The sequence below is a fragment of the Dama dama genome, chromosome 22, assembly GCF_033118175.1.
Source record: "Dama dama isolate Ldn47 chromosome 22, ASM3311817v1, whole genome shotgun sequence".
Classification (NCBI taxonomy): Eukaryota; Metazoa; Chordata; class Mammalia; order Artiodactyla; family Cervidae; genus Dama; species Dama dama.
The window spans coordinates 19,469,357-19,493,978 of NC_083702.1; the positions used below are offsets into that span (position 1 = coordinate 19,469,357).

General features: G+C 38.0%; 1 protein-coding gene across 1 annotated transcript in view; it reads right to left on the minus strand.

Annotated features, from left to right (window-relative positions):
• The window catches only part of LOC133043261 (ovostatin homolog 2-like), a 49,349-nt gene that overhangs the window by 4,698 nt on the left and 20,029 nt on the right, over nucleotides 1–24,622 (minus strand). The window contains exons 13-31 of the mRNA XM_061124091.1: nucleotides 22,687–22,741; nucleotides 21,872–22,017; nucleotides 21,285–21,431; nucleotides 18,739–18,909; nucleotides 16,901–17,045; nucleotides 14,838–14,943; nucleotides 14,164–14,392; nucleotides 13,470–13,599; nucleotides 11,625–11,743; nucleotides 10,580–10,631; nucleotides 9,339–9,422; nucleotides 8,104–8,280; nucleotides 7,236–7,317; nucleotides 6,450–6,606; nucleotides 5,699–5,773; nucleotides 4,456–4,621; nucleotides 3,135–3,346; nucleotides 886–1,095; nucleotides 99–223 (exon numbers count right to left, since the gene is read on the minus strand). Coding sequence (XP_060980074.1) covers nucleotides 99–223; nucleotides 886–1,095; nucleotides 3,135–3,346; nucleotides 4,456–4,621; nucleotides 5,699–5,773; nucleotides 6,450–6,606; nucleotides 7,236–7,317; nucleotides 8,104–8,280; nucleotides 9,339–9,422; nucleotides 10,580–10,631; nucleotides 11,625–11,743; nucleotides 13,470–13,599; nucleotides 14,164–14,392; nucleotides 14,838–14,943; nucleotides 16,901–17,045; nucleotides 18,739–18,909; nucleotides 21,285–21,431; nucleotides 21,872–22,017; nucleotides 22,687–22,741 — 2,588 coding nt within the window. The remainder of the gene's footprint in view (nucleotides 1–98; nucleotides 224–885; nucleotides 1,096–3,134; nucleotides 3,347–4,455; nucleotides 4,622–5,698; nucleotides 5,774–6,449; nucleotides 6,607–7,235; nucleotides 7,318–8,103; nucleotides 8,281–9,338; nucleotides 9,423–10,579; nucleotides 10,632–11,624; nucleotides 11,744–13,469; nucleotides 13,600–14,163; nucleotides 14,393–14,837; nucleotides 14,944–16,900; nucleotides 17,046–18,738; nucleotides 18,910–21,284; nucleotides 21,432–21,871; nucleotides 22,018–22,686; nucleotides 22,742–24,622) is intronic.

Genomic DNA, 24,622 nt, shown 5'->3' on the forward strand with positions numbered 1-24,622 from the left:
TTAGCGCTTTCTATATTTTGTTAGTGTTTAAGATAATTCTCTTCTGATGCACCACTTTCTCTCTAACCTGAGAGTTGACATCAAAATGGGACACTTACCTGAGGGTTACTGTCAGGTCAAAATTACTCTGGGATACATCCGAAGAGTTTTTCTTTACTATTTGTAAGGAAAGGGAAAATCCAGATTCCTTCTTAGGTAGCAGCACATTATACCTCAGGGTAGCCTAGAAAGGATAGAAAAGTGTTAGGAAAAAAAATCCATCCATCTAGCCTGTAGTAAACATTGAAGCGCTTATTGTTTCTCTTATTTCCATTATTGCTGTTGTTGGTCACTAAATTGTGTCTGACTCTCTGCAACCCCACAGACTGTAGCTCACTGAGCTCCTCTGTCCATGGGGTTTCCCAGGCAAGAATACTGGAGTTGATTGCCATTTCCTTCTCCAGGGGATCTTCCTGAGCCAGGGATCAAACCCCTGCCTATCCTGCATTAGCAGGTGGATTCTTTACCACTGAGCCACCAGGGAAGCCCTCATTTCCATTATTAATGCACTTTATTTTATAACTTCATTATCAGGGAATAAGGCTAAATGTAATCATTTGATTGTCAGAAGACACAAGGATCTTTAACAATGTAATTTAATAAAAATATCAGAACACCCTCAAACACTGACATTCCTCAACAAACTTCTCAGTTATCCAGTTATCTTTAAGAGTAAGTAGACTTTTACAAAATAACTTTAGTTTTCAGCTGTTGAGTGGAAAATATCAATGGAGGAAAGTGTAATCATGAAAATATGCAAGAGTAAAATAGCGCTTCATACATAACTGGAAAGATAGTCTGCCTTTTTTATGGGCAATACCCATCTTCCCCACAGAGTTCTATTACCTGGATAAATGCACAACCTTGTCCTTCCACATCTACTGTGTATTGTCCACCTGCTTTTGTTAGTTCTGAACGTTGGACCAATAAGTGATTATCACTGTTAACCTGGAAAATCTCGTTGAATTCTTCACTGCTTAAGCTGACAGTGACTTGATCATCAGAGAAGATTAAATTCATGTAGCGGGTTATGGCAAGAAGGCAGATGGGCGTATCCTGCACAGAACAGTACAAGCAGCATTCCAAGCTCTGTTATGATGCAATATTAGTCATCATGTGGCCATGAACTTTAAATCAACCCATAGAAATATTTCTGACATGTCACTAGAACACCAAGAAGCAGTATTCTAAACAACAGGAAAAACATATTTGCTTGTGCTAATTGTTGTCATTTTCTTTAACAGATCTTAATTAGATCTAAAAGTCTTCTAAATAATTTTATAATATCCATGTGAAACAGTGCTCAATCTTTTCTGAAAATTAAGGTGTTATGTAATTTGGCTGCAATAGACAGTTTATGCTCAACTGTCTTCAAAGATGGGGAGTCATGTGTTCCCCATCCTGATCCCCCCTCCCGCCTCCCTCCCCATCCCATCCCTCTGGGTCTTCCCAGTGCACCAGCCCCAAGCACTTGTCTCATGCATCCAACCTGGGCTGGTGATCTGTTTCACCCTTGATAGTATACTTGTTTCAATGCTATTCTCTCAGAACATCCCACCCTCGCCTTCTCCCACAGAGTCCCAAAGTCTGTTCTGTACATCTGTGTCTCTTTTTCTGGTTTGCATATAGAGTTATTAGCCTTCAACTAATAAAAATAAATGAAAAAAAAAAGATGGGAAGTCAGAATCCAGAAAGGATGTTGGGAGATTCACTAACATATGGTTTTACTCAGAAACTAAGACTGAAAAAAAGAAAGGAAGGAAGGAAATGATTTTCCTTGTGGGAATAAAACTTGCATTTCTTTGCATTAAATTTTTTTTGCCTATTAAGGAAGGACATAAGTCATTGTTTTTGATACCCATTTCTTTGGCTATTCATTCATTTGCTTTTTCCAATGTATAGACCACAGAAATAGGGAGAAATATTACTTCTTGGATGACATGAAGTAACGGTTTGACCAAAGTATTCTTATTGTTAGGGCTCTTGTGTTTATAACAACCATCCTTTCTAGACTTTCATTCTATTTCTGCTGTATAAATGGAGATACAAATCAGGCATACATTCCCTGAGAGGGGATTTTATTTTATTTATTTGTACATAGAAAATTCCTAGTAGAGTTCCTGGTATACAAGAACGGCTCAATAAATGCATGTTGACTAAATATTAGGTCACCTGTAGAGACATGGATGGACCTAGAGACTATCATACATAGTGAAGTAAGTCAGAAAGAAAAAAATATTGTATATTAATGCATAATGTGGTATCTCAAAAAATGGTACGGATCAACCTATGTGCAGGGCAGGAATAGACACACAGATGTGGAGAATGGATGTGTGGACATGGGGTGGGGGAAGAAGGTGTGGAATGAATTAGGAGATTTGGATTAGTATATATACACTACCGTGTGTAAAATAGATAGCTAATAGCACAGGGAGAAGACTCTTGAGAGTCCCTTAGAGATTCAACCAGTCCATCCTAGAGGAGATCAGTCCTGGGTGTTCATTGGGGACTGATGCTGAAGCTGAAACTCCAATACTTTGGCCACCTCATGTGAAGAGTTGACTCATTGGAAAAGACCCTGATCCTGGGAGGGCTTGGGGGTGGGAGGAGAAGGGGACGACAGAGGATGAGATGGCTGGATGGCATCACCGACTCGATGGACACGAGTTTGAGTAAACTCCAGGAGTCAGTGATGGACAGGGAGGCCTGGCGTGCTGCGATTCATGGGGTTGCAAAGAGTCGGACACGACTGAGCGACTGAACTGAACTGAGCACAGGGAGATCAGCTCGGTGCTCTGTGATGGCTTAAAGGGGTGGACTGGGGTGGGGGTAGGTGGGAGGTCCAAGAGGGAGGGGCTATATGTATACATATATCTGATTTGCTTCATTACACAGCAGAAACCAACCCATTGTAAAGCAACTAAATCCCAATAAAGATGATTTATAAAAGCAAATATTCCTTGTCTCAGGAGGTATTTCCTACTTTTGGTATTTTTATGATATATATCTATATTATATGTTATCTATAGTATTATAGAGTGGCAACTTTTGCATTGAACCTATTGTGGTTATATTAGCAGATCCACACCAGTCACCTGAGGGGAGGAGAAGCCTCCGTGAGAATTCATCTGTTGGGCAAGCCACTGAACAATCTTACTGGCGTAGGTCAGGTCAGGGTTTTTCTGGGAAATCACAGCCAACAGCACATAGCATGTCTTCTCCATCTCAGCAGAAGGTGCCGGAAGAATAAAGAGTGGAGATGCCTCTGTCTCCAGTTTCTTTGCTTTTCCCCAATATATCACATTATCTGAGAAGAAAAGAAGAATTTTCACACAGTCCCTATGAAAAGAAAGATGCAAATGCCATCCTTGATCTCTGTTATGGGTTCATTGTGCCCCTCAAAATCCATATATTCAGGCCCTACTCCCTAGAACCTCAGAATGGAACTCTACTTGGAGATAGGGCTTTTAAAGGGGTGAATAAGTTAAAATGAAGCCATTTAGATGGGTCTTAGCACTTGGCAACTAAACAACAACAACAAATATATCCTTATCAGAAGAGGTAATTTGGACTCATGAAGGGGGCACCAGGAATGCATGTACATGGGAAAAAACATGCGAAGATGGTCAGAGAAGATGGCCATCTACAAGCTAAGCAGAGTGGCCTCAGAAGACATCACACCTGCTGACATCTTGATCTTGGAATTCTAGCTCCAGAACTATGAGAAAATAAATTTCTGTCATTTAACACTCACCACCCCCTCCACCCCCACCTCCCAGTACAGAGTTTTCATTGGGCTGGCCAAAAAGTTTGTTCAGGTTTTCATGGGAAAACTCAAATGAACTTTTTGGTCAACTCAATATTATGGCAGCCCTAGAGAACTGATGCAACTTCAAATAGCAACTTCCTAAGGTCAAAGTTTTTGACCTGAAGTTCAAGGCCAAAGTTTCACAGTTTTTATTATCTGCATTCACTCCACTAGAGTTTCTTTACTTCACTCATTTGAGAAGAAATGAGCAGAAAAGAAGAAGAGGAAACTAGAAAATATATAATGTTTTGTTTCTTTTAAAGGTCGCTCAGAAATTTCATAAGAGAAATAGAAACATGCTAGAAAAGAGCGGCTTGCTATGTGATTGCTCAGTTTCATCAGTTTATTCTCAGGGTCATCTCCATTAACAAAGAAGTGAAGTGAAGTGAAATGAAAGTTGCTCAGTTGTGTCTGACTCTTTGCGACCCCAGGGAGCCCATGAGGCTCCTCTGTCCATGGGATTCTCCAGGCAAGAAAACTGGAGTGGGTTGCCATTTCCTCCTCCAGTGGATTTTTCCCCCCAGGGATCAAACCCTGGTCTCCTGCATTTCAGGCAGATTGTTTGCCTGAAAGCCTCTCCATTAGCAAAGGTGAATAATAATACTTACTTAATTTTGTAGCAGATTCATCCAGGGTCCGGAGTAAGGATTCCACTTGCTCCTCTTTTCCAGCTAATGCAAAAGCATAAGCTAGAACTGCAAGGCTGTAGCCATTTCTGACACCATTTTCCAGGGCTTCCTCTAAGCAAAAGAGCCCATTTCGAAGAGCGGGAAACTAGTCAAGAAGAAGAACAATTCATTTTAAGACGATACTTGAATACTTGTAAGCTTGACTGTTTAAACTAATCATTCTTTATAATGTATATAATATACCCTGGAAACATATTTTACATGCAAACCTGTTCATTTCTGTATATGTGAATTATATTTTATAAATATCATTAAAATTCATTTTTAATGGATTATCAGTATTTGAAAAAATTTAAATAATATGAAAATGGCAATCTCTGTCTGACTGGTTGTATTTTAGTTAATGATATAAATGTTTTCTGTGTGGCAAAGTATAAATATTTATTTTTAGACCTAAGATATTTTACACTAATGCCCAAAATAGGAGCTCGTATTTCTAAAGATGGTTTTTGAGGTATACCAATGACCCTGAAAATTCCTAGGATCTTATTTCAAGAATAGATTTTGCAATTGGATAATTTGAACTTTGGATTGAGAGGCAGCCAAGATGAACCACACTTAAGCTGAAAATGTTTGCATACTGAGTCTGTTAGATAAACAGAATATCAGGTTATAGTTATACTTGGAATAAGAGTTCTTAATCTGAAATTATTAGCTGAACTTCAGGAGATATATGGCATGAAATGGTATGCAACTAAAATGGTGTGAAACACTTGTATAAGTGTACATATGTATATCTTCTCTAGGGAAAAACTCAGCACTGTTCATCAAAGGTTTCTATGAATCAAAAAGGTGGTGCTAGTGATAAAGAACCTGTCTGCCAATGCAGGAGACCTAAAAGATGTGGGTTTGATTCCTGGGTCTGGAATATCCCCTGGAGGAGGATATAGCAACCCATTCCAGTATTCTTGCCTAGAAAACTCCATGGACAGAAGAGTCTGGCAGGCTACAGTCTATAGGGTCTCAAAGAGTTGGACATGACTGATGCAACTTAGCATGCATGAATCAAAAAAACTTTTGCAAGTGTAAAGTTAAAGAGTGATAATTAATTAATTATTCTCTTGATGTTTCACCCAATCCAGGAATTTTAAATCACTCTGAATTGATAGTCAAATTCATGTGCATTCAGCTGACTGGAACTAAAAGACAATGGGACCCATACAGTGAAACTGAGTCCAGCTTCAAGGAATGCAGCAACGATGTAGGCAGTGAGTACAATGTCCTCTTCATCTCCAACCTAAACACAAGGAACCATGAGTTACATAGGACAGCAGAGCACAAAAGAACAGCTATCTTTCTGAAGGGAAACTAGATAGAGAAACAGAGGAACTTATATCATTAAAAAAATATTTTTTTTGACCATGGTGCAGCATATGGAGAATACCAAGTGATATACCTAAATATGGACAGGAAAAGGGAAAGAATAGGTCTATCAAGGACAGACTTCATTTCATTTGCATTTTGACCTGAAGCAAGTGAGGTCCTCATGCTTGATTTAAGGAGGTATTGGATCAGTGCTTCATTGAAACAATATAAATAACAAGATCCTCTTCGTAAACTGGCTTACCATTCATAAATAGAAATGAATAATGTTTGGCTTCAAATTTATAAACTGCTTCCTCTCTAGGTTCTTTTTCAGTCCCCTCTCTCCTATTTTCAGTTTATCTACTCACGGAGACTGGTTCTAAGAAAGGACTGAGAACAGTAAGATAAATAATAGATTCAAGAGGAATTCAGTGTAGGCTGAGGGTAACATGCAGGCAGCAGTAATAATGGCTTTTATCTACACACCGCAAGCCTATCATGGCAGCAGAAGGAGTAATATTCATAAGAAGTATACTCATGTTTCCAAGAGCTGGATAAGGCAGGTAATGCAAAGGAGAAAGGAAAGCTTACTTGTATGAATCACTCACCTCCCAGGCATTGTTGAAAAGCTTGCCATCACTTTTAAAGCAACCATCTATTTTCTGTTTGCTTGCAAGCCAGATCAAGGTCTCCCTTTGAACCAGTTCATCAATGAAGACATATTTCTTCATTCCCGCAAGTGTCTTAAAAGTAAGAGCACTGAGCCTGTAAAGCCAATCATCAGTTAGACAGAAGTTAGATAAAAAAGAAATGATGTCAGCTTCCCATCAGGTCCATCATCACTGATTGCTTTGGGTGATGGGTGGATCTAATCTGGCTGAGAGTGACTGTAACAAGTCTTGATTGACAGCAGTACTTTCCTTTGGGTCAGTAAAGTGTTATGAATAGCAATATGTGAAAGTAAGAGCATGTAATTTCCAGCACGTTTACGCACAAATTTCTATAGAATCCATCAGACTGTCCATACATGAAGAAAGAATGGAATGGGTGTAATTAGGTGCTTTGGAGCCTTATAGTTTTACTTTCCTCAATCTACATGGGGCTAAGAGAGGCAGACTAAGATGTGCCATTTACCACAAACTGTGGAAGTATTGGTGGGGGTGTCATTAAATGACCAGACATCTAAACAATCTGTTATGAGACTTTTAGTACATAGTTGCTTTAAAGTTGGAATAATCAAATATTTTAGTTTTATCTGATTCACCTCTAGGAATTCACTTTGAAACACAAAAGTGTTGCTTTGAAATCCCCACCAAACGCAATTCCCCTCAGCCCCTCACAAGTCCTCCTCAGATCATACTTGTACTATTTAAAATAAAATTTTCATCTCTTACCATATGCTTCCTTCCTGATTCCTCTGCCAAAACACGCTATAGGAACCATCCAAGTTTTTGAAAGACAACTGCTTCTGATAACCTAAAATACACCATGGTAGGAAATTATTCTTTAAGAAAGTTAGAAGAAAAATAATGGTGTAGTAACAGCCCCATGTTTTGGTATTAGACAGACATAAATGACTAGATGATCATTTCAATTTTAATTTCTGAAACTCAGGTTCTCCATCCATAGGGAGAAAAGATAGCTTCTACCTTATAGGGTTTTAATGACAAGTAAGATATTCCAAGTGACTACCTCTAACTCAATAGTTGTTTGATATTACTAATTATTTAATTCTTTTTCTTGGGGTTATTTTATTTAAGTGTTATTTTTCTGAGAAAAAAAAAAAAGAACAAAATAAATTATACTCCTGAACTTTTCTTTGATATCACATTTACAAGATCTTTCTAAATACAAAACTAATCACTTAATCTCAATGGAATGCAATTGTGCAAACAAATATAGAAGTTGATAAATGAACTGTTTATAGCTACCATTAATAACAATTACAAAACCCACTAACAAAGTAGTTGTTATTGGCAAAATATTAGGCATTAAAAAAAAAAACAAACCTGAGCTCATAATGTGAAACAGTACAGATCTGAATTGTGAAGCCAAATGATCATACAGATATTGAATTCCAAAAAAGCCCCCAAACAAACAAACAAAAACACCCCAAAATAGAGCTAGGACTCAGAGTGACTCAGTTCTTCAGATATACTTTTTCCCCATGAGACTACCTCATAAGAGCTGCTTTATGACATCTTGATATTAGTAATAATTTATTTAATCTATTATAGGCAGAATTTATTTCAATCTTCTCACCATTAGATAAGAAGAATAAAGCTTTAGATTTAATTTCCTCTGTCAGTTGTTTAGTAGATTTCAGATAGTCTAGGATGTAGGTATCAGATGCTAGCAGGGCAATATTCTGTTCTCCACCTCCATAGGGCATTTGGAAAAGATTCTCCAGATTCTGTATTGAAAGCCCTAGAATATCCCCTAAAAACACAACAAACAGAATGTTCAGTTCAGTTCAGTTCTGTTCAGTCACTCAGTCGTGTCTGACTCTTTGCGACCCCATGAATCGCAGCATGCCAGGCTTCCCTGTCCATCACCTTACTGTTTGTCAAACTTGGCATCTCAGCATTAATGACAATAGGTGAAAGAGGCATAGTGGAAGGAAAGAACATTTTAAAATAGGTCTAAAATGTGGAAACAAAGAATGTTTTCATGAAGTAATTCTAAAGAGGGTGAAGTGAAAGAGGTTTCTGGTATGAAAAATGTTTTGGAAAATCTCCTATTACCACAGAGAGAAGGAATTTAAGAAAGTGTGTTTGTTCACTTAATTGCTTGCTGGTTTGGTTTTTGAGAAGCTGACCCTGTGAATTGTACAATGTAATCTATCTCTTCCCCCAAAATGTAGATGTTAATAATAGACAAAGAAATTTGACTTCTCTGGAGCAGTTTTCTCCTTTACTGAGGAAATTTCCAGCATTTCTAACAAAGTCTATTCTGATCTCCAAAGGTATATTTAATATTTTAGATGGACAGGCTATAATAGGATTCTTTGTTTTCTAAACACCAATTGCCATTCAGCAGAAAAAATATCTTCTAGGGACATAGATTAAAAAAAAATTTTTTTTTATTGAAGTATAACTGCTTTACAAAGTTATGTTACATGAATCAGCTCTTAATATATGTATACATATATCCCCTCTCTCTTGAGCCTCCCTCCTACCCACTCCCCCAGCCCACCTTTCTAGGTCATTTCAGAGCACCAAGCTGAACTCCTTGTGCTGTACAGAAGCTTCCCATTAGCTGTCTCTCTTACACATGGTCGTGTATACTTTCCATCACACAGGGACATGGATTTGAAAACGGTGCTGTAAGTCCTTCAGATCCCATGCAGAAACAAACATAGGAGGTCCTCCTCAACAATAATTCCCTCCAACTGATACTGTAAGAAAAATCTCTCCATCCTTTTAAGTTTTTTTTTTTAAGACCACCTCAACTAAGATGTTCAAATCACTGTGAAACAAAAAATTTAACCAACTTACCCACAACAGTGAAAAAGGCCCTGGTTGATCCTTCTACAACATCATTTGTCAAATTCAAATCTACCTGCCTGGAGACTTTGGTGCCTGGAAAGAAAAAGTATCAATAAAACAAATAATGTTTGGCTTTCTTTCATAAACAATAGTAGCAGGTTTGTGGGACAAACATATTAAGTAATATATTTCGTTATTTCTATTTCTTTTATAAGTTGCTTGTTTGAAGAGATGAACTTTAGGTTTTGATCTAGTTTAGAATAACAATATGTTTAGAAAATGGATATAAATCTGCAAGTTAGAGATGGCCTCTATGCTCTGTCAGTTTAGTGCCTGAACTACTTGTGTATGGAAAAAAAAAGTAAAAACTACTGATTATGACATATGGAACATTACACACAAAAGGGAAAGCTTGGAGACTCTTACTAGGCATTAAAATCAAGTCATTAGGAAATCCCCTGGCAGACCAGTGGTTAGGACTCAGTGCTTTTACTGCTGGGACTCGATTCGATCCCTGGCTGGAGACTAAGATCCTGGAAGATGCGCAGTGTGGCACCCCCCAAAAATAATGTTAATGAGAAATTTTTAAACAATCAGATCATCATCAACCACATAAAGCAATACTCATGAGGCCCATAAAACTGGCTATTGAAGGGCAGTGATTTTCCATGGTTGTTTCATCCCAGGAGTACAGAAGCAAAGGTTACTTTATGGACTGCTTACACTATGTGCTGTTTGGGCATAATCTTGACTTCCCACTGACCAAAACTGCGCCACACTCACATGCAAGATGAGCTCCACCCCCCAAATAATTCACAAGATGAAGGAAATAGGCTGTGACAGATCGATGTCATAGATGAACAACAAAAAATAACCTCATAAATATCCTTTATGTTTGCTAAAATTATACAATGAAGACTGGGCATGAAATGAAATAATCCTCCATTGGATATTCAGAATAGAGTCACCGAGGTCCTCAGTATAGCAATAAAGTGGAAGAAGAGGAAATAAACAGACCTGTGGATAAATTTCCTTTAGGACTAGTATGACCATGTAGAAAATCCTACAGCACATGGAAATCTGCTCAATGTTACATGGCAGCCTGGATGGGACGGGAATTTCGGGGAGAATGGATACATGTATATGTATGGCTGAGTCTCATCGCTGTTCGCCCGAAACTATCACAATGTTGTTAACTGGCTATACCACAATACAAAATTAAAAAGTTAAAAAAGAAAAGATCCTCTTACCTTGTGTACAGATAAGGAAACTTTGAGTCATCTCGTTTTCAATACCTTCAGGCTATCAAAGAGTAAAGTAAACAGAAGCATAAAGTCAGGGATCTGGGTCATCTTTTCACACAGAAAAAGCAACCAAGTGTCAGCTCACATAGGCATGGCTGGCTCATGGTTGTCGCTGGAGAAGATGCATTCATTGTCCCCTTCTGTTTCTATCTGCAAGTCACTCTATGTTACCAACACCCACTTTGGCCCTGTGTTCCCATAATTCTCTGTGGGACAGAGGTAACTTCAGTGTCTTAGAGGAACATACTCAGCTTCCCTGGCACTGTCCAGCTTCTCCAGTAGACAAACAAAAGTGTTTTGCAAAGTAAGAACATGCCAAAAGGTGAGGTGAGAGATACCATTGACAAGCAGTGATTCTTTTAGAGGATGATGAGGCCTGCACAGGCATGTAGATTTGTCTCTTGGATTTGCGAGTCAGTTAAAGGAAGGGAGGGAAGAGGATCAGGTAAGAGGATCAGGTGTATAGGAAGTATCATGAGTCAGGAGCAAACAAAAAATCCAAGCCTGTTTCATGAGTTACATTCTTCTATCCTGGGTTAAGTGTTAATTAAAGAATGGATGAATTTTATTGCTGTTTTAATTTATTTAAAATGTCATGTCTTGTGTCAATAGTGAAAGTGTTAGTTGCTCAGTCATGTCCCACTGTTTGTCAACAGTAATTATAATTATGGTCAATTAAGCCTCTTCACAGAGAATGTCCTTTATAATTTAACCTATTGCATGCATGCTAAGTCACTTCTCGTGTCCATCTCTTGTGACCCTATGGACTGTAACCCGCCAGGCTCCTCTGTCTTTGAGATTCTTCAGGCAAGAACACTGGCGTGGGTTGCCATTTCCTCCTGCAGGAGATCTTCCCGACCCAGGGATGGATCCTGAGTCTCTTATGTCTCCTGCATTGGCAGGTGGGTTCTTTACTGCTAGCACCACCTGGGAAGCCCATTAGGTACTCTATTTTGTATGTGGAGGGCTTGATAGTTTTGCATGTACTTACCTGTACCAACACACTTTTGATCACAGTATCTTTCCAGTTCAGATTCTGCCTCTCAGGTGCTTCATTTGAGCAAGCACTACTTTGCCTGGACTCAGCAACTACGGTGATATTCACTTTACCTGAAAAACATTCCCAAATATAAATTACATTGACCACTGGCCCCTTCTGTGAAGGGAGATGATTAAAAGTCTATAAATCACTTCTTGAATCAGACAAACTGAATCTTATCATCATATTTATTCTTGGGCCAAAATAACTCATTCTTTCTCTTGCCCGGAGATAATGTGATGTCCTTTTCTATCTCTTTCAAGATTCCTTACATGAAGTAAATGATTCACTTACCTAGCTAGAACTTAAGAAATTTTATGGAAAAAAAGAGAATATTCTGCAAAGCCAGTTGAGCAAATTCCTTGATATGGATTGCTTTTAAAGTTTATATATGACAATAAAGGGGCATAAAGTCAGAAAACTAGGCCTTCTAACTTTTTTCAAGATTGAACAAACCAAAACAGTAAACTATGACATAGTGGAAAGGGCACTGAATTTAAATCAAATGTTAGTGGGGGATCTATTGTTTTTTACTCCTTGTTACATCATGCGTGCGTGCATGCTAAGTCAGTTGAGTTGCATCCACCTCTTTGTGAACCCCGTGGATTGTAGCCCACCAGGCTCCTCTGTCCATGGAATTTTCCAGGCAAGTGGATTCATTATCACTAGCACCACCAAGGAAGCCCTATCTGGGAAGCCATTTGGGAAGTCACTGGGAAGTGATATCATAGGTCATAATTAAAATGGATCTCCAATTTTCTTGTGAAAATTAGAGAAATAAAAAATATAATATTTTTGGTTTCATATTATCTGTATGCCTATATACCTATGCATAACCAATACACTGTTCTTGTTTTTTGTTAGTGTGTCTTGTTTCTTTTTTAAGACAGATTTTTGACACCCCACTCTTAGAACGGTGTCCTCCACTTAAAGTCATAAAACCATACAAGTCAGTACAGTATTCTATCTCAATTGCTGGTGGAAGATTTTTGAAGACCTTGTATAGTTAGAGAAATTGAGAAACTTAAAATCTAAAAGGAAAACTAGTCTTATGCAGACCAATGTCAGGTGAACTAAAGTGATCTCATAAATTACTCTTTATTGCTAAAGGAATATAATGAGTAGAGGATATGAAATAAAGGAAATTTTACTTTTTGATATTAGTGATAATGATGAAAATGTGTTACTACATCTAGCATTCTTGTTTACTAGATTCTTTTTAACTTTTCCCTTCCCTTGTATTTTTAACAAGATATTGTCAAATTTAGTTTTCTATATTGCAGATAATCTTGCACTGAGACTGTACTCTTCTCCGTGTTTAACTCCCATCTGAGTGTTCAGTGCTTTGGGTGTCTCATAACACATCTAGTAGATTTACAAATCCTGGCAATCATTGAGATTGAGGAGCAATTTTTGTTTAAGTAACATGAGTTCCTGATGGCAAGTGAAGAAGCAAATGAGAAGTGAAGAAACTGAGGAGCATTAGTGAAAATACGGTCTTCACTTGGGTGGACTTGATATGTAATGCAAATTAGCCTTTACATTGTATTTCAATCACATTCTGCCTTTAAACAAATGGAGGATGGGTTTGCTCCAACACAAACTTTAGCAAAACCTGAAATTAGATTATAAAAACAGGATTTTAATTGAGACCCTAAAAAAATGAGAACTTTTAAAAACAGAAATTTCAAATGTGAGGGAGAAAGTTATTTCTGTATAGAGGATTTAAGGGAAACAGAGACAATAAAAATAGACTGGTTTTTCAGGAGAGGTTGGCAAAGACACATAATTACTTACCCAGCTTCTTAGGTGTAACAGTCCAGACATATGTCTTTTTCTCTGCAGCTTGGATAATCTCACTGCTGTTGTCTTTAGGGGTACTGATATCTGCCTCAAAATCCCGAGATGCTTCCAGTTGAGTGAAAATCTAAAATAACAGTCATGCAATGAGAGTGGCACTCTAAATATTTTGCTGCCACTATTCCTCCTCCAATCTTGAGAAAATTCTACTTTACTTGTTTTATATCATCAAAAATAAATGATACAAATGACTCCTCTCATAAGAAGATAAATCTGGCATGACACATACTATAAAATGACTTTCTTAGAGCAGTATTTAAATCACTGCTGTAAATTAAAGCAAATTTTTGTTTGCTTTTCAAAGTTTTTTTTTTTTTTTAATGTGGACCATTTTTTAAAAGTCTTTATTGAATTTGTTACAATATTGCTTCTGTTTTATGTTTTGTTTTGTCAGCCATGGAGCATGTGGGCTCTTCTCTTCCCGACTAGGGATTGAACCCTCACGTGCATTGGAAGACAAAATCTTAACCACTGGACTGCCAGGAAAACCCTAGCAACTGTTTTTGTTTGAGGAAAAATCTTATGACTCTATAGTACCATTTTGTATTTGAGAATAAAAAGAATATGGCAATATTCAAGGAATCTCTTGGCCTCGTTAGATTTTGACTCCAGATCAAAAGGAATAATTTACCTCTACACAGGTATTCAGGTAGCTGAAGACACTGACAATCAGATCAGACCGTTCATTCCGAACAACTGAAGCGGGGGAGGTTATTTCAACAAAGAAAGGTTGGGAGGCTTCCAGAGAAGCTGTTGATGAAATGCCAAATCCAGCCTCACCGTTCACACAGAAGCCATTTGCTTCCCATTGGGTTATAGTATCAGGGATGGTGAATGAAAGATTTGCTGAACCGGAGGAACTACAAAGAGAGAGTCTAGATAAAATGCATCCTTTGTCTAAATCAGGAAACTGAATTGCAAACAAAAAAGTATTAACTGAAGGTTAAAAATAAGTCATAGATCAGTATCATTAGATCAGTATAGTTAAATATTTGTCAGGGCGTTAGATCAGTATTTTGAGAGTTGGATTTCTATAAAATTTAATCTCAAAAAGGTCACATTTCTCTAAACACATTATTTTTTTCTAATTCATGCAGCTTGCATCTATCTGCATGAAATGAACAGACAAGAAACAATACTAGAGGAAAAATAAAATAAAATATGTGGTCAGTACATACAAGTGAATGGTGTTTTGTATTTTACCAACATGGTTCTTCTTTATATACTCAGAAATAAAGTTTAGGAAATAAAGACAAAAAGAAAATGGAAATAAAGACATACAGGAAAGAAAAATTAAAAGCTTACTCAATGTTGACAAGCTCCCAAATCCATGTATCTGGAAAGCTTGTTCTTACTGTTTCAATTATAACCCGTTCTATGGAGTCAAAATTCTCCCTTGTGACTTCACCAGCTAAAAGAAAAGAGAAATGTTTTAAAGAGAGAGAATAAAAATATACATTCCAATGACACACCTGTAAACTATGTCTCTGACCGCATATGCTTAGTGGGACATGATACATGGGTTGCTGCTGGGGCTCAGTGTCAATAAATGTACATTCCAGCCTAGGTGTCAGTGTTTTGATGCTCAAATCAGTCCCATTATTAAAATAAGAGCAACACACACACACACACACACACACACACAAATAAGCCTACATTGTTCCTCCAGAGTCAAATTTAGAGAAAGTCATGTCTATTTATTGAATGGAGTTTCTCGTCTGACATTCTGGTGTCTGCCAGGAAGCAATCTGGTATTGGCCAATTCCATCATCCTAATGACTAAAGTTTCTAATGACATTAACATTGCTAATTTCTTCTTTTTAATTTATTTTTTTATTGAGGGATAATTGCTTTACAGAATTTTGTTGTTCTCTGTCAAACCTCAACATGAATCAGCCACAGGTATACATATGTCCCCTCCCTTTTGAACCTCCCTCCCATCTCCCTCCCCATCCCACCCCTCTAGGTTGATACAGAGCCCCTGTTTGACTTTCTGAGACACACAGCGAATAGATAGTTGGCTATCTATTTTACACATGGTAATGTAAGTTTCCATGTTACTCTTTCCATACATCTCACCCTCTCCTCCCCTCTCCCCATGTCCATAAGTCTATTCTCCATGTTTGCTTCTCCACTACTACCCTGTAAACAAATTCTTCAATACCATTTTTCAAGATTCTGTATATATGTGTTAGAATACAATATTTATCTTTCTCTTTCTGGCTCACTTTACTCTGTATAATAGGTTCTAGGTTCATCCACCTCATCAGAACTGACTCAAATGTGTTTCTTTTTATGGCTTAGTAATATTCCATTCTGTATATGTACCACAACTTCTTTATCCATTCATCTGTCAATGGACATCTAGGTTGCTTCCATGTTCTAGCTATTGTAAATAGTGCTGCAATGAACAATGGGATACATGTGTCTTTTTCGATTTTGGTTTCCTCAGAGTATATGCCTAGGAGTGGGATTGCTGTTTCATATGGTGGTTTTATTCCTAGTTTTTAAAGGAATCTCCATACCGTCTTCCTTAACGGCTGTATCAATTTACATTCCCACCAATAGTAACGTTGCTAATTTCTAAAGACATTTTCTTTTGTTTCCTTGGCCTCTGGGCTATATTTGGCATTATCTATGGCTGATTCATATCAATGTATGACAAAACCCAAAAAAAAAAAAAAAATAAAGTGTCAGTGAAATCCAAAAAAAAAAAAAAGAAAAAAAGGAAAAAAAAAAAAAATTGAAGCATAGTTGATTAACAATGCTGGGTTACTTTCTTCTATACGGTAAAGTGACTCCGTTTTACACACACACACACACACACACACACACACACACACATATATATGTACATTCTTTTTTGTATTTGGCATTCTTTTTTCCTATTTTTTGGCCAGGCCACATGGCATATGGGATCTTAGTTCCCCCACCAGGGATTGAACACTCACCCCCTGGATCACCAGGGAAGCCAAAAATGGATTGGTATTTGAACACATTTCTCTGATGCCAGCTGTTTGGTCATCTGAGAATCAAAATGCTCTTTGCCTTGAACTATGTATTCTGATCTACACAAAATAAGGGCATCTCCTCCTGTAATCATTATGATTGCCCTCCTGTACGTTTCTGCTGTTGTGTTCTGCCGTAAAAATAAACTTCCTCTCATATCTGAAGCTAATTCTTCCCTTTAGCTAATACCATTTCCACTTGCCTTATTCTGCTTTATTCAGCTGCAGGATGTATAGTCGTAGACAAGCACATGACATACTGCACATGTAAAAATCCCAGTTTTGGATAGTCATATGAAATACAACCAAGTCCATGAATCCTTTTACCCATCTCCCGCCACACAATTCTTGGTTACCCACATGCAATTTTCAATGGGGCACTGTACATGGGTGAATATCCTCCTGATTCTAGATAGAGCGGCCCAGTGTATGGCATGATTTTCTCTGTAGAACATACTTCTGGTTTCCGGTAATGGAGATTGGTGAAGACTTTCAGACCCATATACTTCAAAGAAATAAATAACAAAGGAAAAGTTGAGCAGTCTTCATACAAGACCTAAAAAAGAGTCATCAACTATCTTATAATTTTAAAAATAGATAATAAATATACATGTTTTCTTTGCTAGCAAGCAAGGGTCTGGTATATTACAAGTCAAGTCACCTGTCTTTGATGTGTTGAAGTCTCTAATTTGGAGGAAAAATGATAATCATTATGATTACTCAGCACTTGTGTTCTGGGATTTTGCTAAGGGTTTTAAATTATTCTCCATCTGATTTTAAGGGAAAAATATTTATGAGATGTTATCACTGCCTTAATTAACATCACACACATACACGAACATACGTGTATGAGACATAGCCAGTAAATTGGAGCTCTGGGACTTGAAGGAAAATGTCTGATTCTATTCCCCTTTATTTCTATAGCTGTGATGGCAACCCACTCCAGAATTCTTGCCTGGAGAATCCCAGGGATAGATGAGCCTGGTGGGCTGCTGTTTATAGGGTTACACAGAGTTCGACATGACCGAAGCGACTTAGCAGCACCCCCAGCAAACTGCAATCATAAAGATTCCTTTAGTGAATTCCCCGGTGATCCAGTGGTTAAGACTTTGCCTTCCAATGCAGGGGGTGCTAGTTTGATCCCTGGTTGAAGAGCTAAGATCCAATATGCCTTGTGGCCAAAAAACCAAAACATAAAACAGAAGCAGTATTGTAACAAATTCCATAAAAACTAAAAAAAAAAAAAAAAAGGTCCACATAAAAAAAATCTTTTAAAAAATACCCTAAAGGAAGCCTCAGAAAATTCCAGTGATAGCCTTTGTATAAATGAAGCTGAGGCTCTATTTTAGCCTCCTGATTTGATGATTTCTGCATAAAATTTATTGCAATACCTTAAAGATTGCCTCATTGCTTCTAACATCAAGTTTTAACTTTAACATCAACATCATCATTTCAGCCACCCCATAATTAATTTTCCACAGAGAAAAACATCAACAAAAATGAGTATCTTTTTTATAAGACAATTTCTGAGTGATTTTAAACACATTACTGACCTCAATATCAAAGAAAAGGAGGTGTTAGTCACTTGGTCATGTCTGACTTTTTGTGACCCCCCCCCCGGACTGTAGCCCACCAGGCTTTTCTGTCCATGAAATTCTCCAGGCAAGAATACTGGAGTGGGTTGCCATTCCCTTCTCCAGGGGATCTTCCCGACCCAAGGATCAAACGCAGGTCTCCTGCACAAATAATAAAATAATCTCCTGCAGATTCTTTACTGCATAAATAATAAAACAGATTTGCATGCATGCATAGTCATGTCTGACTCTTTTGCGACCCCATGGACTGTAACCCACCAGGCTCCTCTGTCCACAGAATTTTCCAGGCAAGAATACTGGAGTGGGTTGCCATTTCCTTCTCCAAGATATGCATTAGGAAAACTAAAATTAAAATTGACATGCAATAATGTTTTTTAAGTACTTTTTTTCTGATGTGGACTATTTTAAGAATTTTTATGCACTTTGTTACAATATTGCTTCTGCTTTATGTTTTAGGGGTTTTTTGCCTCAAGGCATTTGGGATCTTAGCTTTTCAATCAGGGATTGAACCCACACCCCCTGCTTTGAAAGGCGAAGTCTTAACCACTGGACCACCAGGGAAGTTCCAGCATGCAGTAATTTTAAAGCTTAAAATGACCTTACCTTGAGAATATCATAGGTGTCTCCATCCCCATGGTTGCTTACAGGTATATAATACAAGCCATTGTAAAACATATCTTTCTGAGGAATGCAAGGGTCTAGCTTGCCATCATCAAGGTTGAGACCACGGTAGAAATAACCATACAGTTCTGTATTTGGGAGCATATTGTACACCTGGAAGAAAAATATCATGGTTTCTAATTATTTGAAATATTCTTTTTGTAGTGGCAAAATTGGCAACTTTTTGTGCTATAACCATTTATTCTTCATGTAAAAATACATCAACACATATTTATTTTATAATCCTTATACATTTTAATTTATTTTCAGTTTTATATTTTGATATGGTTTAAGGGAAAAGGAGGCCATTTAAAAATTTTATTTACTAACAACAAAATTAAAAATTCAATCAAGTAAATTGAAGTAAATAAACATATAAAACAGGTTGCTATGGTTCCATGAATAAGCATAGTATCAAATCTGAATCTGTTTCCAGGCAGCCAAGGCAAAAAAGAAGCATTATTCAATATGTAAATCTCATTATCAAAAAGAGAAGAGCATATATTCTAGTTACACATAATATATAATTGCTTATAATATGATTTAAAAGATCTTTTTATTGGAGTATAGTTAATTTACAATGTTGTGTTAGTTTCAGGTATATAGCAAAGTGATTCAGTTACACATATACCTATATTCACTTTTTTTTCAGATTCTTTCCATTACAGAGCATTGAGACGCGTTCCCTGTGCTATACAGCAGGCTCTTATAAATTACCTATTTTATATATAGCAGTGTGTCGATGTCAGTCCCAATCTCCCAGTTTATTTCCCCCACCCCCGTTATAACCATGTATCCTTGTTCTTTTCTTTATAGCTGTAATATTTCATCTAACACTTTTGAGTCAGCTCATTCTAGGAGAGGAAGCCTTCAATTTTGTTTTATGTGGTTCACAGAAATTGTTTTAATGCGGAATTTAAGATAGCATGTAAGGAAGAGATGCCTGAAGATCTATGGATGATTCCAAGGCTGAGAGCACAGATAATTCGTGATTATCTGTGAATACCTAGATCTGGAGGAAAATGATAGCAGCCTGATTCTAAATCTTCTCAAGTATCCTTCCAAAGAGAACATAAAACCAAAGAGAACAAGTAATCACTAGCATGAATGTGATACAGATAATACCATGACCTTCAAATTACTTGTTAGCAGAAATACCAACAGGCTTACCTGCTCAGCAGCAAAGAATCTACCAGCAATGTAGGAGGCATGGGTTCTTTCCCTTTGTGAGGAAGATTCTCTGGGTGGGGAAGATCCCCTGGAGAAGGAAATGGCAACCCACCCCAGTATATTTGCCTGGGAAATCCCGTGGACAGAGGAATCTGGGGTGGCTATAGTTCATGGGATCACAAGAGTCAGACACAGAGACTAAACAACAACAACAAGAAATATCAGCGCCATATTCCAATAGAGCTCCTACTGTTGAGAAGTTGGAGAAGGAAATTTTAAGAGACTACATGAAGGAAAGAAAAGACTGGCATGGAGAAATTGGAAGATACACACACCAGTCAACTCCAGATGAAAGAAAGTACAACATTAAGTATCAAAGGATGAATCATGGTCTTTGGACTCCATAAGAAATGGGCTTAAAATAAATGGGCCTGGAAGTGGCAGCTTCCAAACCTTGTGGTTGATGGGACATAATCAGATCATTAAAGGAAGGAAAAGATGCAACTTCAAAATGTGAGGACGTACTTGCAGGGCAAGACTAGAAACACAGACATAGAGAACTGGGATGAATTGAGAGAGTAGCACTGAGAGATACACGCTACCATGTGTAGAAGAGAGAGATAGTGGGAAGATGCTGTACAGTCCAGGGAGCTCAGCTGGGTGCTCTGTGTGGGATGCTCTGTACACGGATGGGATGAGGGTGCTAGGGAGAGTCAAGAGGGAGGGAGTACATGTACACATATAGCTGGCTCACCTTGTACAGCGGAAACTAACACAATATTGTAAAGCAATTATCCTTCAATTAAAAATAAATTTTAAAAAAGAGGGATGGGAAATATGTATACACATAGGGGATTCACTTTGTTATATAGTAAAAACTAACATAACATTGTACAGCAATTATATGTCAATTAAAAAAAAAGTAAAAACAGATGAAAGAAAATGGGAAATTAAAATATCCAATAGTTTTTAACTGAGATGACTTTGATGAAAAATTCTGAAATTGCAGGTTTGGAAATGCTTATGAAAATATAAGATCTATTAACAGATAACAGAATGTCCAAGTACACCTTTTGATACTGAGATTTAACTCTAGGTTTTCATATATATAGTTACATCTACAGTTGTATAATCCTTAACCCATTATAATTATCCATAGAATTCTTTATTGTTGTGAGTCTTGAGCCATCCAAGAAAAATAATTAAGTGTGCAATCCATGGAAAGACAAAAAAAGACAATGTTTGACATTTTTCACCTGTTCCATTTCAAATAAAAACATCATCTGGAGCATAAGACTTGAGGAGACCTGAGAACTTACACTTTCAGCAGACAGCTGTTGTTCTGACTTCAGTAGAACACTTTTATCCACAGCCCGGAGGGCACAGACCGAGTCAGGGGATGCCTGAAGATGGAGACCAGTGCTGGAGCCTGGTAGTCCCTGCTCCTTCGAGAACTTTATGCTAACCTAAAATTAAGGAAGAAAAGGAATGAGTAAGATTATTTTACATGAAAATGTTGGGTTTGCCAAGCATTTCATTCATGGTTTTCCATAGCATCTTATAGAAAAGCCCAAAAAATTTTTTTGGCCAACCCAGTAGTTGGACTATGTCTGATCTTTTCCAAGTAAATCTTTATAGATTTCTGTACCTTTATTTCTCTTGCCCACTCTCCCCCTTAATTCTCCATCCTCACAGGGACACTGCCTTCACCAACCCTCGTACCATCCCAGGATTGGCACTGCTGCCAAAAGTGGTTCCTTCTGTTTGATGATTCATCTCCTAGTAACTGAGCTGTGCCAATGCTGATTGTGAGACAGCCATGTAAAGGTTATAAGCAGTCAAAAAACAAGGGGACACCAGGGAGTAAATGGCCCACCCCTCTCATTCAGAATAGAAGAGACCTCACCTTGTTTTTAAAGCATTTTTCCACCTGGAACTTGACACTGTCAGCTATGATTTCCCCACTGGGGTGAAGAGTGTAGACAAGCATGACAGCCACAGGAGCCAGATCAGCACTGACATTGATGGGGAAGGAGATGTTTCCCTTCCAGGCTGTGTAAATATGAGAGATGAGCAGCAGACACAGTACCAGAAGTTTCCTGACTCACTGGGTACACTTAGATAAAAGAGAATGGCTTATGGGTAGAAAGAGCAAATCGGACTTTATTTTAAAGGCAAATCAATTAATTAATCAATAAATTGTGTGCATTCTCAGTTGCTAAATCATGTCCGACTCTTTGCGACCCATAGACTATCACCCGCCAGGCTTCTCTGTCCATGGGATTTTCCAGGCAAGAATGATGGAGTGGGTGGTCATTTTCCCCTCCAGGGAATCTTCCCAACACAGGGATCGAACCCACATCTCCTACATTGACAGGTGGATTCTTCACTACTGAGCCATCCAGGAAGCCCCAATCAATCAATGAATGGGAAGCATATATACGAAGGAAGATTGCATAATTTAGATAATAACAATGTTTGAGTTTTGGACATCACTTTTTCTATATTGTACCTGATAGCCTGGCAATCATAGAAACAGGTTGAAATCTCTTTCACTGAAATATTTAGCAGGCTACCCTGGGCCTCTATCCTCTATCTAGCTTAATGCTAAGCGTCCTTCCTAACTTCTTGACTAGAATCACAGTAACATTTCTTTAAAAGACAGAAAAATGAAGGTAGAGTGCATGTTAAAAAAAAAAAAAATCAATGCCTTATATACACCTTTGTTTCTGATCTCCTTCTGTCCACTGAGGAAGATAGTTCCTTTCACCATAACCTGTGCCGAACAAAGAAAACACAGTATGCGATAGCATGTTAGATAATATGGTGTGTGGACTTAAAAAAAATATTCACAACCTAAAAGTTGAGAGTTATAGCTTATTCAGTGGGAAATTTTAGGACTTCAATCCCGGGAGAAAGCATTTCAAGTAAAACTGAGAGACTTGCTCCGCGGAGGCGAGAGCTTTGCAACAAAATACAGGTACCTCAAAAGGTTATTGTTAATTAATGAAAACCTGATATCCCAAGTTAAGGAATTTAGCACTTCTCGATGTATGGGAAGATGCAAGATTCTGGGCTCACTGAAATCATTCCCTTGATATGTACCCCAGCTATCTGGGGTTAATACCCTGTGTCTTCATTTCTCGGGTTTCCTCAGGGCTCACTCACTTCCTCAGTCACTTCCTGCAGTGAGTGACTGTAGTCTGGTGGCTTCTAAGTTCAGTTCAGTTCAGTCGCTCAGTTGTGTCCGACTCTTTACAATCCCATGGACTGCAGCACGCCAGGCCTCCCTGTCCATCACCAACTCCCAGTATTTTTTCTTTACCAAGTTCCCTCAGGGCTCACCAGCTCACTAACCATGGTGGCTACAGCTGCTGATGACTGTGACGTTCTTTGTTTACTGATATGGCAGGAAATATTCCATTTCTCAGGTATCATGTTATTATTAGATAATGAATGGCCTAATTACAATTCTATTCTATAAGATAAAGTAGTTTTTACAAACAAATATGAAAAATGAACTCTTTCACAACTTGGGAAGGAACAGAGCAAGTGACCACAGTTGACTGAGAGCTAATTATGTGCTGGAAACTTGGTGAGTGATATGCCAGTCATCATGGGGGGCGGTGAATAAAGCTCTGAAACAGTTGAGACTAATTGGTGTCACATAAGCCAAGTCGTTTCACCTCTGCCCCTGTTCCATTGTTTATAAAAAGAAGATACTCATAGGGCTGATTAATGAGTTAATTAAAAAAAAAACACCTTTATAACACTGCCTGTCATGTAATACTTACCCTTGGAGGAAAGTCTTTTGTTTTTCTTCCAGTGACAAATATACAGCTGAGGAAATTAAGGCTTAGAGAGCTTAAACAATCTGCCCAAGATCAACTAGCTCACCTAATACATAGGAGAGGGGAAAGGATTCCAGTCAGGAGTCCTAATTTCCAAGTTTGCAGCCTTTCACCTTTCCATAGCCTTATAGAGACAAAATGGATAGGGCCAGAACCAAAAGGGCTAATTCTTTTTATTGCTCATCAAAGTCAGCCTTCTCCTTTGCTCTCTGGTAGCTGTCTAATACTTTATTCTCCTGAAGGGTCTGTATATACTTGATGTGAGTTAGAAATGAATGTGTAAAATAGCAGACTCTGAGTAATAAATTTTTCCAGGAACAGATTCACAGACTTAGAGAATGAACTTATGGTTGCCCTGGAAGGGGGAGGAGATGTTGGGGGGAAAGGGATAGTTAGGGAGTTTGGTATGGACATGTACACACTGCTGTATTTCAAATGGATAACCAACAAGCGCCTACTGTATAGCATAGCAAACTCTGCTCCATGTTGTGTGGCGTCCCGGATGGGAGGAGGATTTGGGGGAGAATGGATACATGTATATGTGTGGCTGAGTCCCTTCACTGTTTACATGAAACTGTCACGACATTGTTAATCAGCCATACCCCGATGCAAAAGAAAAAGTTTAAAATAAATACATAATTAAGTTTTTCAACCTTGGAAAAACTGAAATGACCTTGGATATTTTTATGTGTTTATTTGTTTCTGGGTTTGTTCTTCATGGACCCAGTGGTACTCACCAGCAAAGGGAGAATCTTGGTTCAATCTGATTAACATAGCCCAACTGATGTACAGGTTCTGAGCTGTAC